The sequence below is a fragment of the Microcaecilia unicolor genome, chromosome 8 (assembly GCF_901765095.1).
Source record: "Microcaecilia unicolor chromosome 8, aMicUni1.1, whole genome shotgun sequence".
NCBI classification, from domain to species: domain Eukaryota; kingdom Metazoa; phylum Chordata; class Amphibia; order Gymnophiona; family Siphonopidae; genus Microcaecilia; species Microcaecilia unicolor.
The window spans coordinates 179383223-179404213 of NC_044038.1; the positions used below are offsets into that span (position 1 = coordinate 179383223).

The 20991-nt window shown below is 43.6% G+C and overlaps 1 protein-coding gene across 2 annotated transcripts in view; it reads right to left on the bottom strand.

Annotated features, from left to right (window-relative positions):
- ERGIC1 (endoplasmic reticulum-golgi intermediate compartment 1) overlaps positions 1-20991 on the bottom strand; it is a 113001-nt gene that overhangs the window by 64303 nt on the left and 27707 nt on the right. Inside the window, exons 2-4 of one of the 2 annotated variants that reach the window (XM_030211168.1) lie at positions 17387-17388; positions 15346-15407; positions 8509-8581 (exon numbers count right to left, since the gene is read on the bottom strand). In XM_030211168.1, coding sequence (XP_030067028.1) covers positions 8509-8581; positions 15346-15407; positions 17387-17388 — 137 coding nt within the window. The remainder of the gene's footprint in view (positions 1-8508; positions 8582-15345; positions 15408-17386; positions 17389-20991) is intronic. The other variant, XM_030211167.1, reaches the window with a different exon arrangement.

Consider the following 20991-nt stretch of genomic DNA (forward strand, 5'->3'; position numbering starts at 1 on the left):
CAAGAAGGCTTATGTCTTTCAATGCCAAGATATCATAGTAAAAGCTACATAACAGTTCAATTAGTCAGAGTTAAAATCTGATACTCCTATATGTTCATGGGAACAGAATGGGGATACCTTTAAAGAAAAAAATGTGGAGAGCCGCAAATGCCAAATAAGACACCATTTGGAAGTGTAATAACATTTGTTTTAATCCATCAGAAAATTTATTTCCTTAAAATATGAATTATTGCCCAGCAAGAGACCCACATGCGCTAATTACGGATTAATTTGAGAAACATATTTAAATACAAGCACAGATATGGATCAATGACTCCAAATATATACAAGAGAAAGTCTGAAACCTTCCAATGTTTTGTTTTATGTATATACAAATCTATGGCTTGCCAATCCTCAAAGTTCTGGGTGGCTTACAAAAAACATCACTATTTATAAACAAACAATACAAAAACACAAAAATCAATTAAATAAACTAACTAGAAAATCCTAATACAGCATAGCCAGCTACATAGCTAAGAGCCAATAAAACCTTTTACAAATAAAAATGCCTTTTAAGCATTTTACAAAAAAGTTACAAAATCAGAAATCCTTCATCAGGAGGCAGCCCATTCCATAAAGTAGGCCCTGCCACAGAGAAAGTCTCGCTATGTGAGTGGGATTTCACCTTATGAACAACTTTAACTACAGGAAGGGTTAAAAAAAAAAAAAGTCACATGCACAAGCTGGAGATGGATGAAAAGAAGGCAGAATAGAAGACAGAGTCAACAGTGATGAGTTAATGGGGCATCTGATCTCCTAAAAGGGGTAGTGCAAAAGGTTACACTGCAGTAGGAAGAAAAAAAAAAAAAAAGAAGAAGAGAACAAAGGACTGGATCAAGTTGACAATCAGACTAAAAAGTCTTTAGAACACAAACAATTTTGACAATTCATCAAAGGATTGAGTGTGTGGAAGATATGGTGCGGCAAATTTCCTAAAATTAGCACTTGTTGCACTTTTGTTGATTTTATAGCAACACCTTTTAGAGAGATATTGAGTAGAGAGGTGTGGTAGCCGTGTTAGTCCACTCTTAAAGGTTATCAATAGAAATCTATTAGATTGTAAGCTCTTTGAGCAGGGACTGTCTTTCTTCTATGTTTGTGCAGCGCTGCATACGCCTTGTAGCGCTATAGAAATGCTAAATAGTAGTAGTAGTAGTAGTAGAAATCAAACAAAATAAAACATGGAAAAGAAAATAAGATGATACCTTTTTTATTGGACACAACTTAATACATTTCTTGATTAGCTTTCGAAGGTTGCCCTTCTTCGTCAGAGATATGAAAATTCTTGAGCAGTCAACGCTCACCAGTCTTAACAGCATTGATGAAAAAGGGCACCTGGTTCTGAAATGTCTTTTGATACTTTGCATTCGACTCGAGCTTTAGTCAGGGGCATTCCCAGAAATTAGGCACAATGTTCTGGAATAGGCTCATTTACACACCTAACTGCATTAGTTGTGCACCAGCATTTACACCAGGATTCAGCAAGTGTAAGCGATGCCCCAAGTTAGGTGCGAGATTCATGCTGAACATTACACACAGCACCCTTTGCAAAATACTAGTTTAGTGCAGATCTTCCCGGCAATTAGCTTTGGGCACTATTGGGAAATTAGACCTTACCTGCTAATTTATTTTCCTTTAGTCCCTCCGGACCGGCCCATAATATGACTGAGTTGTGCACGAACCCATCAGTCACACTCTGGGCCGGTCCGGATGGACACTAAGGAAGGAGAAATTAGACCTTACCTGCTAATTTACTTTCCTTAGCGTCCCTCTAGACTGGCCTAGAATGTGACTGATGGGAACCCATCAGTCACATTCTGGGCCGGTCCAGAGGGACTAAAGGAATTATAGAATTTGCCCAGACTTACAAATAAAAGTCCAATTGTAAACATTTTTATTCCAAATTCACAGAGCGGCATAGTTCCCTGAGCACTGATCTATACAATCAACTTAGCATATTCACCAGAAAGCCAAATCAGCCAGTCACACTGTGCAGACCAGGCTTCTCCAATAGAGCTGACGTCAGACAGATACTAGGCCATAATACCTATTCCACCCCCCCCCCCCCCCCCAAGGAGTACAGAAAAACAATAATTTGTTTTCTTTTTACTGTGCCTTGCTAAGGGGGTCTTTTACTGAGCCGCTGTACTGTTTTTAGCTTGCAGTAGAAATCAGCTGGCTGTAAACGCCGAGACGCCCATTATATTCCTACGGTGAGATAAAAATGCTACCGCAACTTAGTAAAAGACCCCCTAAGTCTCTCCTCTTCTCCAATACAGGAAATTACTGTAGCCATTCAGAGACTTTTTGTTTCAAAGACCACAAAACAGTCACCACACAACACCTAGGATGGTCAGCGATCCTCTCCATACGTGTTGTCAAGTTTAACACTGCCATATGCTGGAGCAGAGACAACGACTCCCTGATCCGTAACAGCATAGCATCACCACAGACCTTTAAGAGTAACATTTCCCAAAATTAGCGTTACAAACATCCAATTACACTTTTTAATCAAATTTAACAGAGAATACGATGGCAGATAAAGTCCTATCTAGCCTGCCCATCCACAGCAAATGCTCAGTTCTATAACCCCCTTTCTCCCCCTCAGAGATCCTCTGTGCCTGCTCACTGGGAAGCGTCTAACCTAAAAAAGTAAAAAAAACTTTAGTCTTATTTTATTTCATCTGTAGTCCACTAGGTTGGGATGGGAGAAGGCACGGGAAGAGAGGGAATACAGACTAAAAGGGAGAGACTGGAAAATAAAAATGAAATGGCACAGGTTGCATTGATACACATCAGAATGGGCGGTAGCAATCCCTTTCTCTCCCCCTCCCCCCAATTCTAGCTCTGGAAACCCTATCACAAAAACAGATATTTTCATAATTTTTACTCTCCATCAACAGGGTCTCGAGTTCTCATTAATACCAAACTAGAAACTAGGTTAAAATATACAACAGGATTTCCTAAATTAATGAGTCAAAGACTGTGAAGTCAATTCATGAGCTATTAAGTGACTTCAGTGGGTCTGCAGGATGGCTTGAGACACTCCCAGGAAATGACACAAAATCTTCGTTCTCTACAATCAAAAGTTTACTTCCTGCACGGTCAGTAGAGTAACTAAATAGCTGTGGAATAACTGTGAGCTTACTAAAGGCTACATGGAAAGTGATGAGCTTCATGACAACACATTGGTCACACAAACACTCCAGTCGATTCGGACGGAAGCTCAGACTGACATGGGGATACGTCAGAACATCCCCAGCTTCATTCCTTAATAGTATAACAACAAGCCTATGGAAGTGACGAAGACAGGAAACAGAATCACTTGCCTTGAATAAGGAGGCAAGATGGAATTAGGGCTGTAGCATTTTGTGCCAATAGGAGGACACAGCTTTTAGCGATACATATAAAAAGGCAGTGTTCCTCTTAAGACATGGAACCCCAGATTCCAGAGTTATTTTGTGTTAATTACATCCATAATTGCTAAATTAATCTGCTGATTTCTGTTTTAGCTTTGTGACTCTGAAGTTCAGAAGCCATATGTGTGTGTGGTGGTGTGGGGGGGGGGGGGGGGGGGAGGGAGACAGAGAAACACCAGAACAACTTAAATCTTCTCTGCCCAGTGTCATGAATTCACGCACCTTCCCCTCCCCCCCCCCCCCCCCCCCCCACCAGGGTAATGATACAAAAGGCACTTTGTAAAACAGAATTGTGCATTTCTTGTATGAAGTCCTTTTAAAGACTGATACGTTCTATCTGCTCAACTGCCTAAATTAAAAGTCCCTATTCTTACCTGCTAAAATTACTGTCAAAATAGAATTAACACTTTCTGGCTGGATCTTGCTGTGCAATGAGATATTCAGGGTCTGATGAGTCACTTCAAACCTTGCGCAGAAACTGACTTATCAGCTGGAGGACCACAAAGATATTGTGCAATATTTGTTCCCAAACAGCAGGTGTTGACACTAAAAGCACTGTGATGACTTTTCAGGATCCCATGACCTTTCTGTTCACTATGATGGATTAGTCATTCGATCCCAAAATGTGAAAGTGGGAGAACCAGCAGGGGGTACATTGCTCCACGGCTGAGAGATCCACTGGGTTCTCAAACCCAGACCAACTGGCACTGCTCTGACATTAGCAACTGAACAATGTACCTGCAAGAAAACCAAATCTATACTGAAATCATTACTATCAATTCATAAAGAACTAAGTGGCCCCGATTACTAAGCCATGCTGTAAGCATGCTAACTTTTTAGCAAGCGCTAACGATAGAGACACCCATTATATTCCTATGTGTGTCTCTAGGGGACCTCATCCAAGTCAGAGGTTGGAAACGCCAGTCCTTAAGGGCCAACAGTGGTGGGGGTCAGAACGAAAAGGTGTGGCACTAAAAATTCAGTGGGATGACCAAGTCTGAGCAGAAAAATAGGGCTCAGCTATTACAGCCCAATACCAGCAAAACTCAAAATACCACAGGACACAAGTCCTAAACCATAACCAAGTTATAATGCCCTTATTCCAAACTGCGCATGTGGTCTTATTGCTTCATTCCTACACTTTTCACTTCCCTCTTTGCCACCTGGTGTGTCTCGTGTTATCACTGATGCCCCGGTGAGCAGCTCCCTGGACGATGGCCACACTATTAGAGACCAAAACCAGCTGGTAATGGGTGTTAACTAGCAATAACTAGCACCAAGTAGTATTAATTGGGCACTGGTATTCTATAAAATGTGCGTGCAAAATCCATAGTGCATAGCTGCAAGGGGGTGTGAGCAGGACTTGCACGCACGTGAAAATACACGCAGTTACGCACAAGCTCTTATACCATCCTTTCAGCTAGTGTAAATGTTCGTAAATGCGGACTGATTTTAAAACTTTCTTATTCCATGATGCTTTTGACTAGAACAGATCATTCCTACTCCATGCACTGTAGACTGGGTTGCACGCTGGAAACCACCAACTCCCCTTCCTCTCGTATCTTCCCCCCCCCCTAGCTTTTCTATTATTAATGTATTTCCTCCCCCCTATCCTCACAGTATTGTTGTCAATGCAACTCCCTTCCTCTCCTTAATATTTTATTGCAAGCCGTTCAGATAATATTTGATGGGCGGGGTATAAGCCCCTAATAAACTTGAAACTTGAGCATAGGCTAGTATTACACAAGCTCCACACAGAACAGCCATTGTAGAATTGACATTTAGCGCTCAACGTTTGTTAGGAGACACTTCTTGAATTTACCCCTAAGAATTTATAGGAAGCTTATCTGCTTTCAGGCAACCCAACTGTCCCTTGAGAATACTGCACAGGGCACAAAGATGTGCAATTTTTGATAGTGGAAAATTGGCAGTGGACCAGGAGAAGTTGGGTTTGACAAACCCTAGTTAGAGAAATATAATAATATATACTGTATTTTTCGGACTATAAGACGCACTTTTTTCCCCCCAAATTTGGGAGGAAAATGGGGGGTGCATCTTATAGTCCGAAGGTAGATTTGGCTGGCTGGCAGGCCGCCCGCCCTCCGAGTTCGGGATCACCGTCAGAGTTACCTCCTCCCCCCCCCCCCCCCCCGGCCCTGTCACCACTTCTCCCCTTACTCACGCGATCTTCCCTGGTGGTCTAGTGACGTCGGGGCAGGAAAGAGCCCCCTCTTTCCTGCCCAGCGCGCTGCTCTCCATCCTCCTGTATGCAGCCTGATGGTCTCGGCGAGATTCAAAATGGCCGCCGAGACTTCAATTCTCGGCGGCCATTTTGAATCTCGCCGAGACCGTCAGGTAGCAATGCATACAGGAGGATGGAGAGCAGCGTGCTGGGCAGGAAAGAGGGGGCTCTTTCCTGCCCCGACGTCACTAGGCCACCAGGGAAGATCGCGTGAGTAAGGGGAGAGGTGGTGACAGGGCCGGGGGGGGGGGGGGAGGAGGTAACCCTGACGGCGATCCCGAACTTGGAGGGAGGGATTCAGACAAGACGCACCGGAGCACCTAGGTTTTAGAGGAGGGAAAAAGGAAAAAAAAAATTTTCCTATTTCCCTCCTCTAAAACCTAGGTGCGTCTTATGGTCCGGTGTGTCTTATAGTCCGAAAAATACAGTATATATAAAAAAAAAAGGTTACAATGACGGGGGGGGGGGGGGGACGGGGGGGGGGGGGGGGGACAGAGAAGAAGGAGGTCATTCCAAGAGAGGCACCTTCTAAGACAACCATGTTGAAATCTCCTGAAAAGCTGAATCACACTGGGAGTTCTGTGGGTTTGCTCACTGCATACACAAGAGATGAATCTGCAGAGAACAGTAACATTACAAAAATTCCTCAGCATTTCCTAATGGTGATTTTGCCACTGACAAGGTATGACAAGAGCTAAACCAGGAGGAAGTTGTGTTCTGAAAAATGAACATTCACAAGTCCTGCACTTTCTAAAAACAATCTTCTCGAAAAAGATTAAGACCATTGGCACCAGTTCAGGTCTCATAAAAGCCAAATATGCTGCTTTTTATAAAAAAAGACTTTAGTTAGATTTTTCTGTCCTTCCTGGACTGATTTATTTCAAGTTGCTGTTTTTACTAAAATTATGAGGAAGTTAGCAGGATACGTAATGGAAAGTGGATTTTTAGGGCAATTTTTTCTTAATATAAAAATGTGAGTCATCTACCATATGCTCTAATATTTCAAAACTATACTCGAAGTGGAGTAGCCTAATGGTCAGTGCAGTGCCCTGAGATCCAGGGGAATCGGGTTCAACTCCCACTGCAACTCCTTGTGACTATGAGCAAGTTACTTAACTCTCTATTGCCCCAGGTATAAAATAAGTAATATGTAAACCACAAAAAGGAAGTATAATCAAAACCCATCCCCCTTTATCTCAACCCCTAATATGCATCCTGCAATCTTTAAAAGGGTTACAATTCCCCTCTGAAGTGACATCACCTTCTTGTGGTGGAGGGGCTTATATGTTTTGATGATTCAAAGAGCCATGCTGTAGGGCCACTCATTTCAGACAGGCCCCTGCGGAGAAACCTGATGAACAGTGTCTCACCAGGGCAAAACGGCTTAGCAGATGTTTGGCAGGGAGCTTCACGGTGATCTGCTGGGTTAAAGTCTGCACTGCAGGAATAACATGCTGAAATGCAAGGGAAATATGCTCCTTTCCACCTGCAGAAGCATTACCTTGACATTTGGTCCAGCAGATCCTGGAATAACCTTGTTGCACTGGTAAGCAAGGAAGGAGCGAAAGGTCTGGAGCTGGGTGAGGAAGGATCCTTTCTGGCAGTGTTGGAAATCTCACTGAGCCCTGGCCCATAACAGACTTCTCCCCAGACCCAGAAGTGAGGGCGAGGGCGGGCTACAGTGGCGGAGAACTGTAATGGATATCAAAGAGTTTGCCACAAGGTTTCTCAAAGGCAGTTCTGGTCAACCTGGTGTTTTGCTCCCTGCGAACTCAGATTTCCCTTCGACGAAAGATTTGGATCAACCACGTGCTGTTTGGGCTGAGCCTATTCTTGATGCGAGTGGAGCTGGACATACAACGCTTCAGTGGATATTACTCTGAAGGAGATATGGTTGGCATTTTGAGCCTTTAGGTAGGCTGTGGTGGAAAAACCTGATAACTTACTGGAAGGTCTGCAATCTCTTCAAGCCCAGGCACGCTCTCATACTGAAGTTCTATCAGGGCAAGATGCTAGATTGAAGGATGTAGGGGGGGAGGGGGGAAAGAGTCTCCGATTTGCAAATGGTGCAGAATGCTGTGCTTAAAAGGAAATATTGTAACTCAGAGGAAGTTGGAAAGGTTGGAAAATTATGAGAAGTATTTAATGGTTTGAAATGAGCACATTTTTTCATTTTCACATATTTATTTATATAGGTTTTCCCATACTATATTGATTTATTGCGGTAATACACAGGAACCGGCACACCGACATCAGATAAAACCAAAACTCATTATTTTAGGAACATTTACAGGCAAAAACAGACCATGCAGAGCTTCACTACACTGTCCTCAGATATGCTTCAGTCCTGACCCTTGAAGTGCCTAAACATTACAGCTCTGAAAGGTTTGGATTTCAGCATATCCCAAAGTGGAATATTCCTGAAACAGATATCTAGAGCAGAACTGGCAAAAATACTCCTGCAGGTCAGAAGATTAGCATGGCAAGCCATGAAATTCAGGCTGTTTGAAAGCCTCAAGGATCAAAATTGTTCACCGTGCATCTAGTACGGTTTCCAACATGCCTGTCAGCTTACTTCATGATATAAGGTAGGTATCACTTCTGACCACCAATTTGTCACAGAAATCACCTACAGTTGAGTATTTAATTATGAATTGTAGAAGGGAAGAGAGGACGTCCTCCCCTCCCCTCTTCATGACAGTTATACAGGAGCAGACATTCAATCATGTGCCAACAGATCAACAGCATACAGGAGTAACTCTGCTTTCCAAAATAAAATCCATACCAAAAACAGAGCATTGTACTTACATTTCGGTTGTAATGAATCCTGTAAGTTCAGACAGGAACAGGAATATTATAAAGAGGCAGCAGCACACAGAAACTGTAAGACAGATAAGCAAGCAGGGGTAAGTACGCCGGGTGTTAGACTCATTTGAGTGGAAGTTCTTTGCTGGCCCACATCAACTCTCTCACCCCTTTTCTAAAAGGCGGCTCCATCCCATAGGACATATCGAACTAAACGAGACTTCTTAACCTCTATCGTACTCACAGTACATCAGATTTGTACTTTTTTCACTTGGAGCTTTGGTTAGAGCTATGCTTTCAGAAAACAAGCCAGTAACCACCTCCCACCCCCCCCCCCCCCGGCATTCCAATAAACAAACAAAATTAAATTTACCACAGGTACAACAACTTAAAATGGGAGCCCAGTCCTCAGGGCACACTAAGGCCCATCAGGTTTTCAGGATATCCACCACCTCTCATAGGCATATTCATTGTGGATATCCTGAAAACCCGATGGAACTTGGTGGGCCCCGAGGACAGCAATATGTAAACCACTTTTGATTGTACCACAGAAAGGCGGTATAGAAATAATCCAAATATACTAATATAATAATAAAACCCCACAGCAGGCAGGAAAAGAAAAAGTGAGCTATTTGATACTGTGGTCAGCCGGAAAGGCTTTATGCCCAGTTTTAAAAATAAACCACAGCTTTTTTTATTTCACTGTAAAAGACAATTATCCAGGTGACGTCACTGCAGATGGATTTTTATGGATTAAAAGTCAAAAGTGACATCTGATAAATTTTGTTTAAATAATTCACGAGTCATTACATTCATTTTTGAACATCTTAGACTCATGCTATGGCCTGTACAGATTGCAAAATGTGTTCCCAGTTCCTGCAGTTTGTGCCCCCCCCCCTTCCTTCCTTTCACTGTAGGACACAGCCACAGGGGTGCAGCTGGCTGACTGATCACTGCAGACAGTAAGCCACAGATTTAGACACAATGCACAGAGCTCAGTGAAACATAGGACAGTGGAGTTTTATGTGGGATCCCTTAGGAAAAGGAGGCGTTAGTGGTTACTGAGGAAGGGCAGACTGGATGGGCCATTTGGCCCTTATCTGCCATCATGATTCTAGTTCCTATGAGTTCCTACCAGGAGCAGTAAAGTTTTCCACTCTATCTGGTTCTGTTTTCTTAAATAAAAGACAGACAAAAGGTCATAATCCTTAAACAGAAAAAAAAAAAAAGACAACACGCGCAATTAGATATTTTTTGTGTTCTAGGGACTATCCTGAACAATCCAGTTGTCCCCCCCCAGGAGCCCAGTGTAGACTCTCCGCTATCTTGAGAGCTAGGTATGGCATGGATCAGAATCCAGGCCTGCACTAGTGACACATTCACCAAACATTGCTCACACACCAGCTCTCTTGGACTCACCAAAAAACAAACAATGCTATCAGATGTGCAATTACAAACCAGCCAAGGCGGCAGGCTCTGGAGGAGAGAAGAGTCCCATCTTCCCATACTACCTTTCACTCTGGTTTTAGCTCCTCACATGTGCTCAACTACCCCCCCCCCCCCTCATTCTATTCACACATGGGACCCAGAGAATATAACACTGATACTAACAAATTTGGTTGCTCCCAAGATGGAAATGCAGCCAATACCCCAATAAAATATATTTGCTTATGGGAATATTTGAGGGGGGGGGGGGGAAAGAAACGAGAATCGCCCAAGAAAAAAAGGAACTGCCTTCCTAAATCTGTAAGGACAACAGCTGTGATACGTACACATGACCCACAGTCTTTTGCCACTGCTGTACAACAGACTAATGGAGGGATTGGCTCTATCATTTTTTAAATTTTTTCATGAGTACGGTGGTGTGTTATACTGCTATATATAATTATTACTATATATAATAAATCACAGCAGAAAGCCAGTTTCTAAGCCAATGACTCTTGTGACTGAGTGTACTCAGCTCATTCCAAAGGAAGTTAACCGACTCAGACATACTGAGTTACTTGGGCCTCACAACCATGCAAAGAAATGCTTATTGTGACCTTACCAGAAAGAAGACTACTTAATAAAAATGCAAGCCAAGAATTTCCCAATAATTTTGCCGGCCAAAGAATATGGCCTTAGTCTACTGCTTAGACCGTAAGCCTCATGCAGAGGCTCAGATGAGGGCAACATCTGACATGTCTGCAAACGCAGAGCTTCTAATCATGGTGAGCATGGACTCCGATCATGCTTCGGTGGGTTAAAGCCACTTGTGTACATATCAAGCAGCCTAGTTATAATGGATGAGCTCCCAAGAGAGGACCACAATGGACATGTGGCATCAGAGGGTCCAAAAATCAAAGAATGAATGTTGTCTGGATGTAAGGAAGAAACATGGACAAGGCAAGGACTTGAGCCTCTCCGGATTAGCACATTTTACGGAATCTTTCCCACAGCTCCGGGGTCTCACATTGCCTGGCACATCTTACCCTCTTTCCTCCCGCTAAAGGGTAGACTCAGTAATGTTAGGTGCCATTTTGACAGTTGACAGTATTTTGTCAACAGCACTCTTCGCCAAGCGCCGTTTACAGAACAGAAGCTTGGTGTGCTTTCCACACCTAACTTTGGGCGCAAGCATTTACGCCAGCCACAAGCAGAAGTAAATGCTCGAGTGCAACTATAGACAACCTGCATTTGCGCCCAACCACCATTGCACTGTTTTTGTCTCTACCACCTCCCTCATGAGGGTAGACAAAAACAGTGATGGAATTCAAAAAGACGTGGGATGAACACAGAGGAAATCTATTTAGAAAATAGATGCTAGAAAACAAAAATAAATCAATAAAAAAAAAACTCAAAAGGCTGCAGGGGGGGTGGATGAACAAATGACATTTGGATGGCTACTCGTCTGTAAAGATCTAAGCCTGTGCCAGGCAGCCTGTGCCAGGCGTTCCTAGAGTGGATGGTACCCGGGGCAGATCACAGATGCCCCCCCCCCCTGCGAAATGAGACCTTCCCCCCTCCCCGGTGAAATGACACCCCCCCCGGGTGCATGCCGCCGGGGGGGGGGGGGGAATGCCGCGGCACGAGCCTGTGGGCTCCAACTTCGCGAACTTCGCTGGTTCGCTGCAGCTCCCTCTGCCCCGGAACAGGAAGTAACCTGTTCCGGGGCAGAGGGAGCTGCAGCGAACGAGCAAAGTTCGCGAAGTCGGAGCTCACAGGCACGCGCCACGGCACCCCCCAGCGGCATGCACCCGGGGCGGACCGCCCCCACCCCTTTGTATTCCACTAGGTCTGTGTCTTTATATGGCAATCCGGCTTAGGATAAGCTGGAAAGGGCTTCAATGGCAAGTTTAGTAGGTGGAACCGAGGACAACGATGGGCAGACGTTTATGGTCTAGGTCCCGCAAATGACAAGACGGATTTGGATAGGCTGGAGTGGGCTTTGATAGCAACTCTAGTAGGTGGAACATACGGACAGAGCCAGGCGGACTTCTATGGTCTATGTCCCAGAAACGCCAAAGAACGACTCGTGATAAAGTATATAAAATCACATTCATTGTTGATGTAATCATGAATTGATAATGAGTGTGACTGTTGGGCCGACTGGATGGACTGTTCAGGTCTTTATCTGCCGTCACTTACTATGTTACCTAATTTCTGATCCGCCCATGCCGCTCCCATTACCATGTCCTCTCTGCAGCTGCCATTGAGAGACGTTTACAGAGTTGGGGCATAAATCACTTATGTACACAACTGCTAACTAGTGCCAATTAGTGCATGCTAATGCCAATTAAGTGGTAATTTAGCATCAATTAGATCATTATGTTGCATGCATATAACACAGTAGATGACGGCAGTTGAAGATGTGTATGGTCCATCCAGTCTGCCCAACAAGAAACTCATAACCAGCCCTATCCTATAATATGTGCCCAACTTTAGGCAGCATTTATAGAATTTGGGGTAAAGAGACATCTCCTTGTTGACTGGGAACTAGGAGGAAATACCATCTAAAAGCCACAGGTCTTCTTCTACACCTATAAAGCAACATGAAAAATCAGCAAAACGACATGTATCCATTTACCCTGCTTCCTCCAGGAACACACCCACCCCATCAAGCCTACTGGAGAAGAGAGACACCCCCGAATCTGCCACTTCACAACCCCACACATTACCAGCAAGATACATTAGGCAATGCAGTCCAAGTCCACTTTCTTCCGAGCTCAATGCTGGTAAAGGCATCACGGGGTACTTAGCAGCTGTCAGAAAATGTTATTCTTTTTCCTCTAGTCTGCTTCATTCCAGTACACAGGAGGTTCACAAAGCCCAGCCACAACTCTTCAGATATAGTTAAGCCCTGGGAACTCTTGTACCATCTCTGTCTTTCTACTTCTTTTCTTCATGTTTACGTTTATTTCAGGCTTGATAAAATCACTACTTCATGGCAGAGCAATGTACAATCAAAATAAAATTATAACATTAAGAAAAGAACTCCATAAAAGATAAGAAGCAGGACATCATTGATGCAAAGCAAACAAAGAGAAGTATAACAAAGAATAAAATCCTACTTCCGACTTGCTAACTAGGCTGCATTACCACAGAAACTCTCCAGCAGCTTACAAGCACAAAAGAAAAGCTGGATCTGACCTGCCTCGACCAGTACTCTCATGGTGGTTCCCCTTCCCCAAAGCGCTTTCCTCCTAATACTTCATCTTTGCTAACAGCTGAAGATCGCGGGTTCTGCTGGACCCTTTCCTACAGGACTCAGGGATACGAGTGAGATTACAATGTGCAATTACACGATTAAGGTTTTCATGGGAGGAATCCTATTATCTAAATCTGAGCAAAGGAGGAAGAAGTGACTTGCTGAATGTCGCAGTAAGTGATCGATTAGAAGGTGGGCTTCCATTTTTGGGGGGGGGGGGGGGGGCAGAATCTACAAATCCTTGCTCTTGAATTGAACCAGCAACCCTACAACAGTGGTTCCCAAACCTGGTCCTGGAGACACCCCAGCCAGTTAGGTTTTCAGAATACCCACAATGAATATTCATGAGAGAGATCTGCATGCACTGCCTCCACTACATGCAAATCTCATGAATATTCATTGTGGATTTCCTAAACAACTGAATGGCTGGGGTGCCTCCAGGACCAGGTTTCGGAACACTGACCTACAACATAAAGGCTGTACAACTCAATGCCACTCTGACAGACAGGGCTCTAATGGTTAATAAGGGGTTAAATTCATGCACAAATGGGAGACAAACAGCTGAAGATAAGTAAAGCACCCATTGCAAGTTCAAGTAAGAGCTACTGGGAACAACCCTAGAAACAGTTCTAGATCTGGAAAGCTCGCCAAGTGCTCTTGGCCTGGATTGGCCGCTGTCGTGGACAGAATGCTGGGCTCGATGGACCCTTGGTCTTTTCCCAGTGTGGCATTACTTATGTACTTATGAGTATTGAACATAAGAATAGCCACACTGGGTCAGATCGATGGTTCATCTAGTCCAGTATCCTGCTTCCAGCAGTGACCAGTCCAGGTTACAAGTACTAAGATTCCAGCCACATTAAAAATGCTAAGAAAAATATATTTAAAAACAACAAACCCTCTTTAGACAAGACCTACAGCTATCAATGATCTGGGTAAAAATCACCCCCAGCAAGGCAGTAAACAAACACACCCTGTCCACAGGGCTTCATTAACTACAGAACCTGTGTAACTGCCAACCCTCATGTTAAACTCAGCGACTTACAACTAGAACAGGGCAGGCTTTGGGCTACAGATAATCCTCATAATGGCATTGAAATGTTAGCATCTGTTATCAGAAATCTTGCCAGCTTGTTGCTTGGTCTGAGACTTTACATTGTTGGTTTCTAAGGAGCTGAATCACTGCAGCTGACTCACCAGTAATTCAATGGCATGACCACAGGGTGGGATGTGACGTCACGAGGACAGCTGATGACACGCTAAGCAAACTGGTAGAGTCAGAGTGACCCGGCAGTGGAGTTACAGGATGGAGAAGGAAGAGCATTAGCGCTGCATTAGCCCTCTGACTACAGGCCTTGTGCAATAAGCCCAAAATTTACACCATTGCTATGGGGATGTTTATCACGTCTTTTTCAAAGGAGACAGCTAGCCCTTGGTCAAAAAAAACTGTGTTAAGTTTGAGGTGGGGGAGGGGGAGGAGAAGGGGTCTGGATTAGCAATTCCTGAATCATGAGCCAAATGTGACTCACTGCATTTCAAATCCATTAGATATGTGAAAAACACACATACATTGTATTTTACACCTGCCTGAATCTATAGCTAATGCCTCTTCATGCCAAAAAGCACATTTTCCTTCTCTCTTCTCCTACCCCAACACATGGAGATAGGAGAAAGGAGTTTGAACAAATGTGAATTTTGACCAGCAGTCAATAAATATCCAAGAGGCTATAAGAGCTGGAACAGACATAATGAAGCACCTGAGAAAGCAGCCTTGAGACAGTTACAGTAGTTAAGGGAAGTCATAAGCAAAAGGTATTTAGTCTCACTTAAAGATCTTGGAGTCAGAGTGGGGGAAAAGAGATGTGAAAGGGTCCCATTGCTGACAAACAGGTCAGTTGATCAGAAGCAACTCGCTGCTTATTACCTACAATTTCTATTTCAATGAAGTTAAGGGAGGCCACCTCCAACCGTTTAGAATCCCCTCAACTTGGCAGTCCGCTGCTTTCGGAGCAGTATACAGGACTACACTTTTGAGGAATTCTGCAGTTGTAACCCGCAGGTTTCACAGGGCAGATGGGGTAACAGGCACACAAACGACAAACAAGTCAAAAGTGAATGCAGAGCACCCCAACACTGGGAGCCAAGATACTTACTGATGGCTCCGGTATAGGTTGGCTGTGTGAGGTCTTTCGGCACCTTGCGGTAGATGTCAAACCTGAAAAAGGCAAAAGCAGGCAGCATGAGACAGATGGGACAATGCTAGCACTCTGCATCCCTCCCAGCTGCATTCAGCAATGCATCTTACATTTGCAATCTAGAAAGCTCAGAACTGCAAACAACTATCTTCCAACACTTACAAAGGCCACAGACAGTTTGCTGAAGACATGCAACACAAGATGGCAAGTCAAGCACGCAAGATGATCACATGTAACAAAAAGTGCTTATAATACCGAGGAGCAGCAAGAGACTTGTATTGATTACTCACATTTTCCCAAAGCAGAGCTCAAGGTGCATTACGTTCAGGTACAGGAGTTATTTTCCTGCCAAAATTATCTAATTGCACTTAAAGAATGGAGGGCAACATGATTTGCCAAAGCTCACATAAACAATCAGCGGGAAAAGTGGAATTTATATTGTAATCGCTTTGATGACATTGCCCTAGGTGATTAATCAAAGAAAAAGCAACCTTGAATTTGAATATATAGCGTAGGAGAACAGTAACACAAGTCAAATAAACCATACTTTGCTTAGTAACACCTATAATTCTATAACTATGTCCCATGCCACAAAGATAAGTGATTTCAAACTGAGTGGCCCACTGGGCTTCATAAATTGCCATTTTTGCCTTGCAGTCCATATGTTATTTTCTTTTACTTCCTCCAAGATCTTGTCGGAACTAGAGAGTGCTTCCATGTTCGGGCAACAACCCTAACTTTTGTCAGCTAAAATGGCTAACAAATCTACCTCTCTTGTCAGAAGGTACCACCAGTGGGAGGAACCTCCAAGAGGCAGCACTCTGGCCAACTTCTATCTAGTGATATCCTGCCAAACCAAGCCCCAGTTTAGCTAGCAAGGAATACAGCAAAACATGCACAAAAGGGTTCTCTTACATCTTTTCCAGCTAACCAAAATTGTATGCAAAGTTATTAGAAATGAGCTAATTATTATATGGCCAATTTCCTAGCTGGTTTCCAATCGATGCACAGAAGCAGTCCCTATCTTTATCATGGAAAATTTTACGGGAGGTCTGGAGCAGTCAGTCCTGACAGTTCTTCAAGGTTACAAGGGTCCTCTGCCACTCCTGCAGGAGGAGAAGGACCCGTATGCTAGAGCAGGAAGATCGCTGATCATGGCCGGGGAAGGGGGGGCAGGGAAGACACGAGTGCCACAGGAAAGCAATTTAAAAAAGGGCTGTGTGAGTCAAAGAGCACCAAAGAAAAGAAAACCTCTCCAAAAGGAAAGGACAGGTCAAGTCACAGCTCCTGTTGTGAAGTTATTTCCTCTGGCAGTGTCAAAAGAAAGTTGAATGAAGCCATACACTGGCTTTCATACTCGCAGCTTCTTTGCATGCATGAAAGCCATATACAAGCGCTGCTCTGAGCATGTGCAGAGCAGCCACGCTTAGCAATTGGCTATTCGCTTCCCCCTCCCCCCAATTGAGCTGCTCGATGATTTTGCGAGCAGTTCATTTGCATGCTATTCGCTTTGCGAACATTTCCAAATCGGTAATTTTTACCGACGTGGAAATACAGAGCAATTCTTTATGGGGACCTTTGTGCATCTGGATCCAAGTCCCAAAAAAATTTCACTTTGGTGCAGTCCTGCCACGTGTGTTCATAGGCCCCTTTCCTTCCACAATCCATCTGTATGTCCATTAACATCTGAAGTTACTTGGGTCATCTTGATGTCATTCCCTGGCCAGGCATCTGTATCACTGTATGCCTCAATGGAATCAAGATTCCTGCACTGGTGCCACTCTACCTTTGTAAAGTACAGAGTCCCTTGGCATTACCTGGTCTCCTTTAGTTCAGAATCATTCGTTTGTGTCTTTATTAATAGCTGCATATGTTACTGTCTTGTTTGAGCGCTAGAGAGGTGTTTATTAACAACAAAAATTCAGAAGAACCCCTGGAAGAACACTGCATCAGACAGTGACCATGAGATCTTTAAAATACTTCAGCCCTTTGCTGGAACATCTGGAAAAAGTGTGTTTACATTCTTTCTAAAATAGTCCAAAATCAGCAAAGAAGTGACCCAGAGCTGCTGATGACATCATGGTGCCAAGCAGAGGAAATAGCTGAGCTTCCTCTTCACAGCTCATGACTGCCCAAGGTTCTCTCCAAGCACAACAAAACAGAGGGGGAGGGGGGGAAGGAGAGCGCCTGTGACGTCCAAGCATTCCCAAGTAATTGGAAACAGGAAGGGGCTCAAAGCTAACAGCAGTAAATGGGAATCGTGTTGATACTATAAAAAGGGCATCTGCTCGTGAAAAAGAAAAAGTTGCAGCAACACCCAGAATACAAGTTTCAAAAGGTGACTCCTTTTTGGCATCTACATAAGTTCTAAAAGTGTCCTTTGTGAACGCAACGGAGACACAAGCTCTTCTGCTCTGCTTCAGTCTATCCTATTCCTTGACTGCTGGCAGATTAACGTGTACATCAGACAGACACTGGCTCCACTTAAGCACCAAATGCCCCCACTGCCCCCAAAAAGGAGAGATCTGTTATGTTTCACTTGCACTAAACAAGTTTGTGAAAAGGTGTAGCAAAGTAAAACAGACAGGGATCAGCATTCAGCACTTGTTAACCAGGTAGAAGAGTCTCCTACTGGTTAACTAGTGCTGACCTGGTCCCCACAGGATATTCAGTGGCACATACTAAATGAATATCCTGTTTAACCTTCATGGAATTAGCCAGTTAGTGCTGAGGAGGTCTTGCGACAAAGTCACAGTTGAGCCAGGAGTTACCTGGGCAATGCTGATAGTCAGCGATGGTACCTGGATAACTATCCAAGCACTGTAATATAAATTATAGCAATAATGCCCTTCCCTGCAATAATGCCCTTCCCTGCCACAGCTCTAACATAGTACGTGATAGCAGATAAAGACCTGAATGGTCCGTCCAGTCTGCCCAACAGTCACACTCATTATCAATTCATGATTAAATCAACAACGAAAGTGATATTATACACTTTATCACGAGTCTTTCTTTGGTGTTTCTGGGACATAGACCGTAGAAGTCCACCCAGCTCCTTATGTTCCACTGTCAAAGCCCACTTCAGCCTATCCAAATCCGTCTTGTCATTTGTGGGACCCAGACCATAAAAAGTCTACCCAGCACTGTCCTCGGTTCCAGCTACTGAATGGAGAAAACCTGAAACAGTTTGGTACAGAGAACCAAAAGGGCTTGTTTAGCTTCCCTCCAGTTCCAACAACTAAAGGGTAGAGGGGTAAAACCTACACCCTGTGGAAGAGCTTTGAGGCACAAATGGTAGATCCAGCAGTCAAAACTAGGGCATATGGTACCTCATTAGGTTAATATTGTATGGCTTCCTCCTACAATACTCTTGAAAAACAGAATTTTGTAAATTCGTATTAGCTAGATGTATAGTTATATTTATTTATTACATTTGTACCCCGCGCTTTCCCACACATGGCAGGCTCAATGCGGCTTACATAGTAACAATATAAAGAATTACAAAGTCATAAAAAGACTATACAGTTTATAGTAAACGCAATATTAATGGGATTAACGGATAAGTAAATTGAACATAGGAGGAATTGGGTGCAGAAGGAAATGAGCGTTGGGAGGTAGGCGTAGGAAGATGAAGAGGAATGGATATGGGGTAGCAAAAAGGAAAATGGGAAGCATGGTCAATGTATAACTATATCTAGGTAAAGGGTCATGGGTTTAATATAGTAGTACAACCAAAACAGTTTACATTATATACAGGTACTTTCTCTGTCCCTTGTGGACTCACAGCCTAGGTTTTGTACCTGGGGCAATGGAGGATTAAGTGACTTGCCCAGGGTCACAAGGAACTGCAGTGGAAATTGAACCCAGTTCCCCAGGTTGTCAGCCCACCACATTAACCAATAGGCTCCCCTTCCACTATCTACATTCTGTATATATGCATTCTTTTGAGGTTCAGGCTCAGTGCATCAGAGCTTCCCTTTCCCTTCCACCTGCTGTTCTGCTTATTTTGGTTGCCCTGAGCTACACTTTCATTTGGCATCAACAAAATCCACCACAGGAAATAAGCGTTCGCAGTTCCTCTTCCATCTCTTGCCTTTGTCGAATTGTGCACTCGGTGGCACAGCTCTGCTGTAGAAGTGACGTAAGTTGAAGCTCTATGCGCAGATGTCTAACTGCTTTATTCTGCAACTAGATGATGCCCAATTGTTAGATCACCTATATCAGAATAATAGAAGTTTTCTTTAATTTTATTGCAGCTCAATGTAGATGAACAGTACCCACTAGGACTCATCCCTACAATTAGGATCCAGCACTGTGCCCAAACTCACATCCCATACTCACATCCCATACATGAGAACATAAGTATTGCCATACTGGTACAGAACGAGCCTAACATCCTGTTTCCAACAGTGGCCAATCCAGGTTACAAGTACCTGGCAAGATCCAAAAACAGTACATTTTATGCTGCTTATCCTAGAAATAAGCAGTGGATGTTCCCCAAGTTCATCTTAATAATGGCTTATGGACTTCTCTTTTAGGAAGATATCTAAACCTTTTTTAACCCTCGCTAAGCTAACTGCTTTACCGCATTCTCTGGCAATTAATTCCAGAGTTTAATTACACATTGAGTGAAAAAATATTTTCTCCGATTTGTTTTAAATTTACTACTTTGTAGCTTCATTGCATGCCCCCTAGTCCTAGTATTTTTGGAAAGAGTAAACAAGTGATTCACGTCTAACTGTTCCACTCCACTCATTATTTTAAAGACCTCTATCATATCTCCCCTCAGCTGTCTTTTCTGCAAGCTGAAAAGTCCTTGCGCTTTAGCCTTTCCTCATAGGGAAGGTGTCCCATCCCCTTTATTATTTTCGTTGCCCTTTTCTGTACCTTTTCCAATTCCACTATATATATTTTTTGAGAAACACTGACCAGAATTGCACACAGTATTCAAGGTGCGGTCACACCATGGAGTGATACAAAGGCATTATAAGGTCCTCATTTTTGTTTTCCACTCATAATGAAATCTAACATTTTATTTGCTTTCTTGGTCGCCGCCACACACTGAGCAGAGGGTTTCAACGTACCATAAACGATGGCACCTAGATCCCTTTCCTGGTCGGTGACTCCTAACACGGAACCTTGCATCACGAAACTATAGTTCGGGTTTCTCTTTCCCACACACATCACTTTGCACATGCTAACATTAAAAATCAGTCTCGTAAAGTCCTCTTGTAATTTTTCACAACCCTTTTGCAATTTAACAACTTTGTTGTCAGCTAATTACCTCACTACACTTCTCCTTTCTTCCTCAAAATGTACCACCTGTTCGTCTGATCCCATTCCCACCCACCTTCTTAATGCCATCTCTCCTGCTCTTATTCCTTTTATCTGTCACATTCTCAACCTCTCACTTTCCACTGCGACTGTCCCTGCTGCCTTTAAACATGCTGTGGTCACACCTCTCCTTAAGAAGCCTTCACTCGACCCTACTTGTCCCTCTAATTACCGACCCATCTCCCTCCTTCCTTTTCTCTCCAAATTACTTGAGCGTGCTGTTCACCGCCGCTGCCTTGATTTTCTCTCCTCACATGCTATTCTTGACCC